The sequence below is a fragment of the Aethalodelphis obliquidens genome, unplaced genomic scaffold (assembly GCF_003676395.1).
Source record: "Aethalodelphis obliquidens isolate GAN/ISIS:26980383/991018 unplaced genomic scaffold, ASM367639v1 scaffold68, whole genome shotgun sequence".
Classification (NCBI taxonomy): Eukaryota; Metazoa; Chordata; class Mammalia; order Artiodactyla; family Delphinidae; genus Aethalodelphis; species Aethalodelphis obliquidens.
Genome location: NW_020838012.1, coordinates 3548311 through 3561197, shown reverse-complemented (window position 1 = coordinate 3561197; position 12887 = coordinate 3548311). Strand labels below are relative to the sequence as shown.

The window sequence follows — 12887 nt, the reverse complement described above, 5'->3', positions numbered from 1 at the left end:
AAGAATCACAACACTGTGTATCAGCTCCCAGGATTGTTTTCTGGTCTCTGCCTCTAACGACTGGGGGCAGGGAGGGAAGCAGCTACGAACCTTTGACCAGGTTAAGGCATTACTGGTCACTGGTTTTACAAACACGGTGCTGATGAATTAGCTTCTCAGGGTTCTCCAAACTACCTGCTCACGTTTGCTCTATTTACATATAAGTTAATTAAAAAAAAAGAAGTCCTCTCTTTCTTCTTATTGATAGTCCTCAGGACACTTAGGACAAATGTAATTTACAATTGAAAGCTCAGAAGCTCAGATGGGGAAGGAATGTTTACACAACATTCTGCTGTAGCAAGGGTTCCAATTGCAAAGCGGGGAAGGGGCCATTTGCTCTCGCAGGGAAAGAGCCCTGCCCCCCCCTTCTCACGACCCTCCTCTCTCAGCAAGGGTTTGCTCCCGGGTGCACTCGGGTTATCTAGCTGATTCACTGTTGATGTAAAAACAGGGCTGGGCAGGCTATGTTGAAAGCCACTGAAAGCGGAGGAAACTAGTCACGAAACCCCGACTATCAGCTGAGAGATCGCTTCCCGGTAACTCCGGAGAACTGCTAGCACTCTTTCCAGACTGGTGCACGTCCTCGGGGTCTGCCAGGGACGCAGAGCTGTTTCAGCCTCTCTCGGCCGCGACCGCTTCCCCCATGCTTGAGGGCGCCGAGCTGTACTTCAACGCGGACCATGGCTACCTGGAGGGCCTGGTGCGAGGATGCAAAGCCGGCCTCCTGACCCAGCGGGACTACATCAACCTGGTCCAGTGTGAGACCCTGGAAGGTAAGCGCCGCTCTTGCCGTTTAAAAAGGAAAAAAGGGATTGATGCTGCCCACTGGAAGCATGGACCAGGGGCCTGGGAGTCCAGGGCGGGTTCTTAGGCCCAGGGTCCAGACTTCAGGGGTCAATGAACTTGGACGAGGAAAAAATATTACACCTCTATTTTCAGTATTCTCTAAGTAAAATGTAGCATTTCCTTTCATTATGAATGTAGGCAACAAATCACGGCCGTTAGTACTTTGTCACCAACAGAAATTGTGTTTTCATATCCTCATACAGTTCTTACAGATACATTGAGATATCATTTATGTTTTCACTATTTCAAAATTATACTAGATATTGCACTCATCCTTGATATTTAATGTCTTAATAAAGAATCATGTTATTGCACATTTTAAAATATCTTAATAGCTATATTTTAAAATATTTGGTTTCCTTTGTAATGCTATGTATTTTCGTTCTACATATTTATTTATTTATTTATTTTTGGCTGCCTTGGGTCTTCGTTGCTGCGTGTAGGCTTTCTCTAGCTGCGGCGAGCGGGGGTTACTCTTCGTTGCTGTGAGTGGGCTTCTTATTGCAGTGGCTTCTCTTGTTGCGGAGCTCTGGCTCTAGGCACGTGGGCTTCAGTAGTTGTGGCATGTGGGCTCAGTAGTTGTGGCTCACGGGCTTAGTTGCTCCACGGCATGTGGGATCTTCCCGGACCAGGGCTCAAACCCGTGTCACCTACATTGGCAGGCGGATTCCCAGCCACTGCGTCACCAGGGAAGTCCCTCGTTCTACATATTTATAAATATTATCTGGAGAAGGATATCACCAAACTGTCCAGGGATCCATGGCCAAAAAATAATAATAATAATACCCTAAACCTTGGTCTAGAGAATTTTATTCTATTCTACTTACCAGTATCTATTAACACGAGAGTATGCATATTTTTTTTTTGATATTTTTTTTTAACATCTTTATTGGAGTATAATTGCTTTACAATGGTATGTTAGTTTCAGCTTCACAACAAAATGAATCAGTTATATATATACATATATTCCCATATCTCTTCCCGCTTGCGTCTCCCTCCCTCCCACCCTCCCTATCCCACCCCTCCAGGCGCATATTTGAAGTTTGTCTTTAATGGAGCTTAAGAAAAAAATCAAGAGGCATGGTATGTGGTGAGGCCATCCTAGATTCAAAAGTCCTGACTTTGACCTCTGCCAAGAATAGGTAGGTGACTTGGGGCTGAAAGCCTCTGAGCCTGATTCCTTATTTGTAAAACTTGATGGTAACGCCTGCTTTGCTGAGTTGTTTGGAGAAATAAATAAGGCAGGACATGAGAGAACGTGTTAAGAACTGTGAAGCACTCTACAAATGGAAATGATCTCTTTCTTTTAACCACTTTATGAGGTATGATTGACATGCAAAAAGCTGTGCATATTTAACGTATACAACCTGATGAGTTTAGAGATAGGAATACACCTGGGAAATCACCACAATCTATGCCATAAACCCATCCATCACCTCCAGAGGTTTCCTCCTGCCCTCTGTTATTACTGTGTGTGTGTGTGTGTGTGTGTGTGTGTGTGTGTGTGTGTGTGTGTGTAAACTATAGGCTGTATGCTGTACAGTAGAGCGCTACAGTAGATTTCTAGGACTTATTCATCTTGTATAATCAACACTTCGTATCCGTCTCCTCATTCCCCCCCACCCCAATTCTGGAAATTATCTTTTTCTTTAAAAAAAATTATTTATTTAAAATATTTATTTATTTATTATTTTTTTGGCTGCGTGGGGTCTTAGTTGCGGTATGTGTGCTTCTCTCTAGTTGTGGCGCACAGACTCCAGAGCACATGGGCTCAGTAGTTGAGGCACAAAGGCTTAATTGCCCCGCTGCGTGTGGGACCTTAGTTCCCCAACCAGGGATTGAACAAGCATCCCCTGCATTGCAAGATGGATTCTCAACCACTGGAATACCAGGGAAGTCCCTGGAAATTATCTTTAAGCTACAGTATTTTCAAAGGCTTACCAAAGATTTCACATTTAAATATATAGTATTTTTATTATTAAAAACACTACATTTGTTTACTTTGAAACATGCTTATAAAATTAATATAATAATGTCAATAATAGAGTGCTTTAAAACTTCTAGATTATTCTAGAAAAAACAAGAAAGCACTAAGGATCAAGACTGCCAGGAAGAGTATTAGAAGGCAAAATAAAACAAAAACTCAGAGGTGACTTTGCAAGCTTCTCAAGTAGGGCCGATGTTCCTGAGGTCACCTTATGGTTCTGACCAGTTAGAGCCAGAGTTAAGGCAGAACTGCCCAAGTTGAGGGAGACCCTCTCCTTTCATTAGCAATGGAAACAGCTAGACAAATCTTGTAGATGATAACTAATTCTGTTGGCTACAAATAATTACAATATAATCTCAAATCCTAAATCACTTCAGCATATTTAATTAGGAGTTTGGTGTCCGGAGAATGTTAATCTTATATATAAAATCAGCATAAATTAAGGTAGAAAAAATTAGTGAACACAGAGCATAATGAATGCTTCTGAGAGAAGCCATTTGAATGAATTCTCAATAGTTTTCAGTCAAGCTTTTAAATGGGCTGAGGAATGCAAATTTAAACATAAACAATACGTGAAATGTCTTCATGATACAAAGCAAGGTTTAGCCAGCTCACTAAAGAATTCAGAGAAAAACCACCCTCAGCTTCAGTTTGGGGGAGAAGGAAAGGTTTCAGACCCTTTTGAAGACCCGAAGAATGAACTTCTTAGAAAAATACACACAGGTGCATACATTTAGAATTTTCCATATAACATCAGGCGGTCATGGACCACCTGAAGTCATCCTGCACCCCGAGTAAGAAACCCTCTTATATACACCATTGCTTTATTGTCATTGTATCTCATGGTTTCTACCTTTCTTTCCTCCCATTAATATATATATTTTTTCAACCATTCGTTTTACAACTGTGTTTGAATCTGTTGCCAATCTGTTCGGAAACTCTTAGGAATATCGAATATGAGCCATCAAACTATAGGTTATAATGATGCATGAGAAAATCAATCTAAATAAAGTAAGGGTTTCATCTCCTCAGTTAACTGTTGAGGACTCTGAGGCTTAGAGTGGCTGTGACTAATCTAACCACCTTGTCAGGGGAGGGGTATGCAGACATCTGCATCTGCTTTTCCACTAAAATGTCTGCCTCCTGAGCATGAATGGAAGATACATGAATAGGTCCAGGTTGCTCTCAGCTCCATTTTTTTTTTTTTTTTTTTTGTGGTACGCGGACCTCTCACTGTTGTGGCCTCTCCCATTGCAGACCACAGGCTCTGGACACACAGGCTCAGTGGCCATGGCTCACGGGCCCAGCCGCTCCACGGCATGTGGGATCTTCCCGGACCAGGGCACGAACCCGTGTCCCCTGCATCGGCAGGCGGACTCTCAACCACTGCGCCACCAGGGAAGCCCTCAGCTCCATTTTGATATAGAAAATAATGTCTGTCCTGCCTGTTTATTTTATAAGATGTTGCGAAATAAATCACTTGTGAAAAGCAGTGCAACTGTTGCATGTGTGAATGTACGGAGAGAAACCCAGCCACCTTCCAAGCTGGCTTAAGACATGAAGAGAAGAACTCAACGACACTCATTGAGACAGAAGTTAAGGATTTTAGGATTTGTTTACTTTCTTACATAATATGCACCATACAAATTATGGGTAAAGAAGAGTAGGTAAAACAGTGTCAGGATAGTATTATGTGTTGAAGCATTTTCTGTAAAGGAAAGCTAACTTGGCAAAGCTTATATTTGCCTTTAGTATTTTGAAGTCCTCTAGTCTTTAAAAGAAAAGTGTCCTGATACCAACAAGTTGTTTTAGAACCACTTACCAGGAACATATAAGGTTTCAGGTAAATTTGGAAGAGAGAAACATGAAAATTGTCCAGAAAAGCTTTGAAAAATCCTAGTTTTTATGATTGTGTGAGTGTGGTCAGAAATACTCATCCACTCCAAGGCCTGACCCTGACTAACAGTGACCTGAACCAGTCACTAGGACCCTCTGTGACTCAGTCCTTCCAGGGGACAGGAGAGGAAGCCAGTTCACATGGCCTGTGTCGATGGTACTGCTTGGAGGCTATATTCACATAGAAAATTCTTAAAAGTAACTTTTAAAACAAGTTCTTTAAAATTAACTTGAACCAAAATAATAATGTTAAAGGGACATGAAATAGTCTTTAAAAGAATTAACACTGCTAATTTTTTTAATTAAAACTTTTTTTAGAGCTGTTGTAGGTTCACAACAAAATTAAGGAGGAAAGACAGAGATTTCCTATATAACCCCTACTCCCACACATGCATAGCCTCCCCCCTATCAACATCCCGTACCCCCTATCAACATCCCGTGCATTTGTTATAATCAGTGAACCTACACTGATACATGGTAATCACCCAGAGTCCAGAGTTGACAATTCAGTCACTCTTGGTGTTGTACATTCTATGGGTTTGGACAAATGGGTAACGTGTATCCACCACTATTGTATTATACATAGTATTTTCACTGCCCTAAAATTCCTCTATACTCTGACTGTTCTCCCCCTCCCTGACCCCCAGCCCGGCAACCACTGATCACTTTACTGCTTCCTTAGTTTGGCCTTTTCCAGAATGTCACATAATTGGAATCATACAATATGTATGTAGCCTTTCCAGACTGGCTTCTTTCACTTAGTGACATACCTTTGAAGACCCTCCATGTCTTTTCATGGCAACATTGCTATTTTCATCAGATTTTTTTTTAAATTACAAACAAGACTTTGTAAGTATTCTTTCTTCTTCAGAAAAAGGACAAAGTGGTAAAATGAATACTTCAGAGCTTTAGAATTTAGTAAGAAATAGCCTTTTCTAAAATTTATGGTGAAAGTGATATCTGACTCTCAGGGTGTGGTAAGAGCGCTCTGGACCCAGCATTTACCTCGTCCTCTTTGCCATCATTTCTGGGACGGGGATGAGAGGAGGTGATTATAGCTCACGAACAATTATTTCCTTTTCAAGGGACATGACCTTCATTACTTTCCAACTGTGTCTTCATATGGGAATTAATTCATATATTAAGCACTTTCCCTTTAGAGCCGAGGAAGTAAAGATGGAAAAGAAATAGTCCCTGCCCTAAAAGGGCTCCAACTCTAGAGAATAAAAATATTGAAAAAATAAGAATCCCTTAATGATAGCAGTTGGGCCTCAAAATTCCAAATGCATGTACATTTGACCTGGTACTTCATGTAGCATTATTGGGAATAGCAGAAAATGAAAAACAAATAAAATGTCCATTGGCAGGGAACTGGTTAGATAAATTATGGAACAGTCACGTAATGGGATATTCTGCAGCTACAAAAAGAAAGAAAGAAAAGAAAAAAAGAAAGAAAGAAAGAAAAGAAAAAAGCATGAGGACACACTCTAAGAGGACTGATATGGAAAGATAGGTGAGATGTATTAAGTGAGGAAAGCAAGGGGAAGAACTGTGTAGCATACGGATACTCTTTACTGAAAAAGGCAGATACATTTAAAATATATTTTCTATATGATTGTCTCGATACAAAGAAACTGTGAAAGGATTCAAATGAAACTAAAACTAGTAATTTACTGGGGCTAGTAATGAGTGGTGGGGGTGGTGGATAGGTAGGTGACAAGTAGGAGACCTTTCATTGTTTACCTGTATTTATACCTGCTACCTATTTTTTAAAAAAATTTTATTTATTTATGGCTGTGTTGGGTCTTCATTGCTGCGCGCAGGCTTTCTCTAGTTGTGGCGAGCAGGGGCTACTCTTCGTTGCGGTGTGCAGGCTTCTCATTGCGGTGGCTTCTCTTGTTGTGGAGCATGGGCTCTAGGCGCACAGGCTTCAGTAGTTGTGGCATGCAGGCTCAGTAGCTGTGGCGCACGGGATTAGTTGCTCCGTGGCATGTGGGATCTTCCCCGACCAGGGCTCGGACCCGTGTCCCCTGCATTGGCAGGCAGATTCTTAACCACTGTGCCACCAGGGAAGTCCCCTTACTACCTATTTTTAAATTAAAAAATTCATATAGAAGGAAGACTCTTATTTCAAAGGACTTTCACCAAGCTCCTTTAGACATTATTTATACCTCTAATTATAGTACTTATTTTCTCTGCCTTGTATTAAAAATGCATATACAATACCATCACTTTTCTGTTCAAAAATACTTTCATCAGGCAGAATAAACTTCACTCAGTTTAAAGGCTGGAGCACTCTGTCCTATCTCTACCTGGTAAGCATTTCCTCAGAACCCTTCTGCCCTTCTACAGTTATTCCTTCAGCCACAAATTCCATTCACCATCCTGCTTTCCTGGAGAACACCCATTCCTCTTTAAAGTCTCCACTTCCGAGTCAGTTTCTCTATAAACCCTTTTCTACTGTATCCCTATTGGGACAGAATTGACTACTCTCAATTTTGTGCTCTATTGTGCCTTGTAATTGATCTAATTCTGTGTAGCATCTGTGATATTTGCGTAAGTATGTCACCCTGGGGCAGGACATTTGTCTCGTTTATCTATCTAGTCCCCTGAATTATCAGTTAAGGGCTTACCTCCTGAATGAATAAGTGAATCTATCCCCTCCTAAATTTAAGCCTTAAGGGCAGAAACTATAAATATGTCTGGTGACAGAGGTGTTAATTAACTAGGTGGGAGAATCCTTTCACAATATAAATGTATATCAGATCACCACAATGTACACTTTAAATGTCTTACCATTTTATTTGTTGGTTATACTTCAATAAAACTGAATTTTTTTTAAAAAAAGACTTTTTTTTAAGGGTTGAAACCACACCGTATACTTTTTTGTCTCCTAGCTTCTCTAGCCCAAGGCTATGTTTTGCACATAGTAAGAATCTGAAAATACACATTAGAAATGTCTGCACGTTTGAGTTTAAGTCCTGGCTCTTCTACTTTCTGGCTCTGGGGTGTTAAGCCAGCTGCTTAACTTTTAGTCATGGTGCTTTCTTATCTGATGCTTAGATGGTATCTCCCTGGCCTAACTCCCAGTTACCAGGGGAGTTAGAAATTTCTGAAGATGTTTTGTAAACTGTAAACCATAAGAATTCCTGGGAAGTCATAAGAACACCCCCTGAACCGCAGTGTATATACAACAAGAATTAATTTACCCTCTTCTGCTGGAGTTTGGAATTCCTAAAATAATCCTTCCATTTCTTGGTTATGGTTAATGGTGTTTGGTATATGATTCTAAGTAGCTGATTCTATTTGCCTTCAAAAGCACTGGTTTGTTTTGGAAATATTCATTCTATAAATAAAACAATTAAAAATATAAGAAGAGTTTAAACCTATAGATAGAAAATATATTTGAAAGTGAACCAAATCTTGAAAGACAGTAGGTTGGGAAAATGCCAGTGAGATAAGGCATAGGAGGTGGGTGGAGGGGAGTTGATATGGCAAGACATTCTAGGTTCTTGGGAAGAATTAATGAACTGTAGATAGAAAACAATAAAAGCATATGGGTGAGGAGTAAAGCAGTTTGGCTGCAATACTAGCATACTTGGAGAATAAGGCAAGAATTTAGGTTGGGAAATTTTTTGAAGGCCCTTGAAAGTCTAATTATGGAGCTTCAAAATATCGGATGAGGAGGTACGTTTGAATCTTCAGTCAAATACTTGTAAGCATAGAAAACATGAACAAGTTATTTCTCTGAGCATCGGTTTCTTCATCCATGTTTTTGTTTTGTTTTGTTTTGTTTTTTTCGCGGTACGCGGGCCTCTCACTGTTGTGGCCTCTCCCGTTGCGTAGCACAGGCTCCGGACGCGCAGGCTCAGCGGCCATAGCTCACGAGCCCAGCCACTTCGCGGCATGTGGGATCCTCCCGGCCCGGGGCACGAACCCGTGTCCCTTGTATCGGCAGGCAGACTCTCAACCACTGAGCCGTCAGGGAAGCCCGGTTTCTTCCTCTATGAGATGGGGATTATTGTTAAGGTTGAGAGATAATGTATATTAAAATCATTGTCAGTGGTAAAATACTCTGCAAATATTATGCAAGTTGCTTTTAATCTGCCTAAAACTCAGTAGTTCGAAGCTACTTATAGGTTCATTATAAGATCAAAATATTTCTTAGGAAATATTTTTTGAGGCATGGAATACATGGAGAGAAACAAGTCTGGGAGAATCTATTAAGAGATTGCCACGGTGAGCTAGGTTTATGATATGGTCATTCTAAATGGGGGATATAAGGAGAGGAAATACAGGAAGATATTAAGGAACAATGCAGGGGATTTGGAGTTAATAAAGCATCAAAGAGGACTTGAAGTTTTATCACCATGAGAATGGCAGTACATTAGCAAAAATTGAGGAAGAAGCGTCTGGTTTTATAGATCCTGATATATTTATTAAAATCTGAGTAATTATATGATGGTAGATTCCAATATATTATTTAAGAAAATTCTGGTTTAGAGAATAAAAATCAAAGTCTTAGCCAACTGAATCGAATTACTTTGGAAGTAGATGGGTACAAGTGAGGAAAAAAAAGTCTCTTCACCTACATCATCTTTTAAAATCCCCACAACAACCCAAAAGCATAGTTTCTATACCTATTTTGTAGATGAGGAAACTGAATTCAGAAAGGTCAAATAACTTTCATAAGTTCAGTGCCAGCAGAGTGTGGTGAAGAGGCAGGGGGCTGCTCAAAGATAGCACCCTTCACAGGTACCTCTGAAGGTGCTTCCTTGGCATAACCTACCTGGAGTGTGAAAGATCTGGACATTCATTTTTATAGAGTATCAACAGGAAGCTGCACAGAAAAAAAAAAAAAAGACCTATCCAACAAATTAATAAAGAAGAGGTAACAACCAGATTGTTGTCCTGCCTCACTGGCCAAGAGATCTCAGATAATTCCCTGAACCCAGTGGACTGCAACCCACAGAAGATGCATTTTTACTTTATGACCCTGTGTACACACATGCGGGCACATTTCATATACACTACTTTGGATGATATACTCAGATATTTGTTATAATAGCTCAATCTGTTCTCTTTATGTTATTACATCTGGGACCTATAAAACTGATTTAGTTGGTAGTGATCTCACAGTTCTTCATTTGAATAAAAAAAGCCACTTGACACACTACTCTGGATAAGAAAAGGGTGTAATTTTCCAAAGTGTGCTCTGTGGGTGTCTCCGTTGATTTCTGGTGGCTTGGGAGGTTCTGTACCATACTCTTTCCAAAGAAATCATTCAAATTAATGTATTAAAGGCTTTCAGTTCCTGCAGTTAAGAAGCCTTTTTATTCCAAATGTATTTGACCACAAAGCTCTATTCATCACATACCTATTTAGATAAGCATTTAGGGAAATGTGAGGAAAAATATGTGATCCTATTTTAAAAACTATAAGCATTATTGTCATTACTGACAGATAATGATATTGTCTGAGCAAATATTTCAGGTCGTAAGCTTTTCTTAGGATCTGATTGCAAGTGTCCCTTGGATCATCTTGGGGCTGGTGAGACAGGGCTCCTTCTATCTCAACTGTCTCTCCACCAAGCACAGTATTACAAGATTGCTTACAGGGTCTGAAACACTTGAGACATTTTTTTTAATATAAATTTATTTATTTTTTGTATTTATTTTTGGCTGCATTGGGTCTTCATTGCTGCACTCGGGCTTTCTCTAGTTGCTGGGAGTGGGGGCTACTCTGTTGTGGAACACGGGCTCTAGGCACGTGGGCTTCAGTAGTTGTGGCACGCGGGCTTAGTAGTTGTGGCTCTTGGGCTCTAGAGCGCAGGCTCAGTAGTTGTGGCACACGGGCTTAGTTGCTCCACCTCACGTGGGATCTTCCTGGACAAGGGATTGAACCTGTGTCCCCTGCATTGGCAGACAGATTCTTAACCACTGCACCACCAGAGAATCCCTGAAACACTTGAGGCATTTAATTTCAGAATCTCACTGGCAGCTGAAAGGTTTGGAAGTTATTTTGCTTAAAAGAACCATATGTCATATGAGCAATATACCATGGTTTTGGAAAAAATACCATTTGTGTCACTTCTGTTGGCAAATATTCCTCAGTGCTGAGAAGGCAAACTGTCAAACTGTATAAAAGTCTGACTGTCAAAATAAAAGCCAAAGAAGACATAGCAAAAGAGTATGATTTTTTTAAATTAACTTAATTAAATAGGTAATTGAGCAATTAAATTCTGCAGTCAATCAGATGAAGAGCATTTCTGTTGCATGACCTACTCCAGACACTGAGGAAGAATGCCTGTCTGCTGAATCTCAGAGACTCAGGAACCACTTGAGTGCCTAACTGCAAATCCACCCTCCCATCAGCTTACAGAGCAATTAGTTCATAGCCCACAGGGGCTCCCTGTTATCCTCAGGATCAAGGAAGTCACACCAAGCCTTCCTGGGGACAGCCCCTGCTTATTTCTCTGTCTTCACTTCTTACCCCTCCTTCTCTCCTACTAAGTGCTTCAAACCACCAAACTGAACTGTTTTGAGTTTCTTGCACCCACCATACCCATACTAATTCATGGAATGCCTTCCTTGCGCTCTTACATAGCACCTTAAGGCTCACCTCTGGCTTAACCTTCTTCTGGAAACTCTCCTAGGTTTTTTTGCTCTCATCCCTATGCATCTTGCTCTTATTTTCTATGTTCCCATATATCAAGGTTCTTATCTTTATCACTGAATTTAGTTGTTTGCATCATCTGTCATGCCTCTACCTCCACCAGATTGTGAGTTTCCTTGAAGATGAGGAATATGTCTTGTCCATTTTGGGCCTCCTGTGGTAACAGCACATAACAGATGCTTAATAAATGTTTGAATGAAAAATACAGTAAGATCCAGGATGCTATATTGTCTCCAGTTGTGTGCTAGATGGTGCCAAAGACATTTTTTTTTTTTTTTTTTTTTTTGCGATACGCAGGCCTCTCACTGTTGTGGCCTCTCCCGTTGCGGAGCGCAGGCTCAGTGGCCACGGCTCACAGGCCCAGCCGCTCCGTGGCATGTGGGATCTTCCCAGACCGGGGCATGAACCCATGTCCCCTGCATCGGCAGGCGGACTCTCAACCACTGCGCCACCAGGGAAGCCCCCAAAGACATTTTTGATATTCAGATATTTAAGAACACTTATACGTTGGGTACTGCACAAGGAACCAAAAGATAAAAGATATAACTAAAAGATATAACGAAGAAAGCAGAACTGCGTTTTTGGAGTTAACATATTAAGGCTTTATAATATTCTGGGACAGGAGCTGTGCTAGAAATATTATCCAAGTACTTTGAAATTCAGCGTGAGATTGAATAATTCTGCCAGACAGAATTAAGGCTTTACAGAACAACTGATAATCTGATTTAACTGATTGGCAATAAATTACAGACTTTTAAGATATGAGGCTGGCTTTGAGTCCATTTATCAACGTGATTTTGAGCAAGCTATTAAGCTCTCTGAGCTTCAGGGTTCTTATATGTAAAAGGGGCTAAAAATCATTCCTAACTCATAGGGTTGCCATGAATAGTAAATGAGATAATACACACTTGATACAATGCCTGATATGCAATAAGCGCTCAGTCACTGGTAACTATTATTTTAATGCTGAAGGATACATTATAATGAGCAATCTGAAAAGGAGAGGGGGCCAACTCTATAGAGTTAGATGGGATCAGTATTAACAGAAGTGTAGGACTGGAAAACAAATGGTTTGTTCAGGATGAAGTGACAATAAATGAAATCAATTAATTATCTGGCAACCAAAAACATTGCCATTTAAAGGACATCTAACATGGTCCCATGGAAATGATGTTGGAATTCAAGAGTAAGGAGACCCATCTCCTAGTTTAAGCTCCACTACTATATAACTCCCATTTAGACCTGCTGAAACTCAACTTCTTCATCTGTAGTCAAAGGATATTGGTGGCTGCCCTCCCATACCCATGGTAAATATTAGTAATAAACTTTTCTTTTCCATCAAGCTGAGATGGAGGCTTAGTATCCTCAAACAGTTTTCCTAGCACTATTTTCAAATGACTAAGTTGGCTCAGGTAAAACCAATTTGCAGTCTCTGGACTAGGTG

General features: G+C 40.5%; 1 protein-coding gene across 2 annotated transcripts in view; it reads left to right on the top strand.

The window, feature by feature from the left end:
* The first annotated feature begins 595 nt into the window (after window positions 1–595).
* The window catches only part of ATP6V0D2 (ATPase H+ transporting V0 subunit d2), a 48313-nt gene continuing 36021 nt past the window's right edge, over window positions 596–12887 (top strand). Inside the window, exon 1 of one of the 2 annotated variants that reach the window (XM_027089763.1) lies at window positions 596–812. In XM_027089763.1, coding sequence (XP_026945564.1) covers window positions 683–812 — 130 coding nt within the window. In that variant the 5' untranslated portion in view covers window positions 596–682. The remainder of the gene's footprint in view (window positions 813–12887) is intronic. The other variant, XM_027089762.1, reaches the window with a different exon arrangement.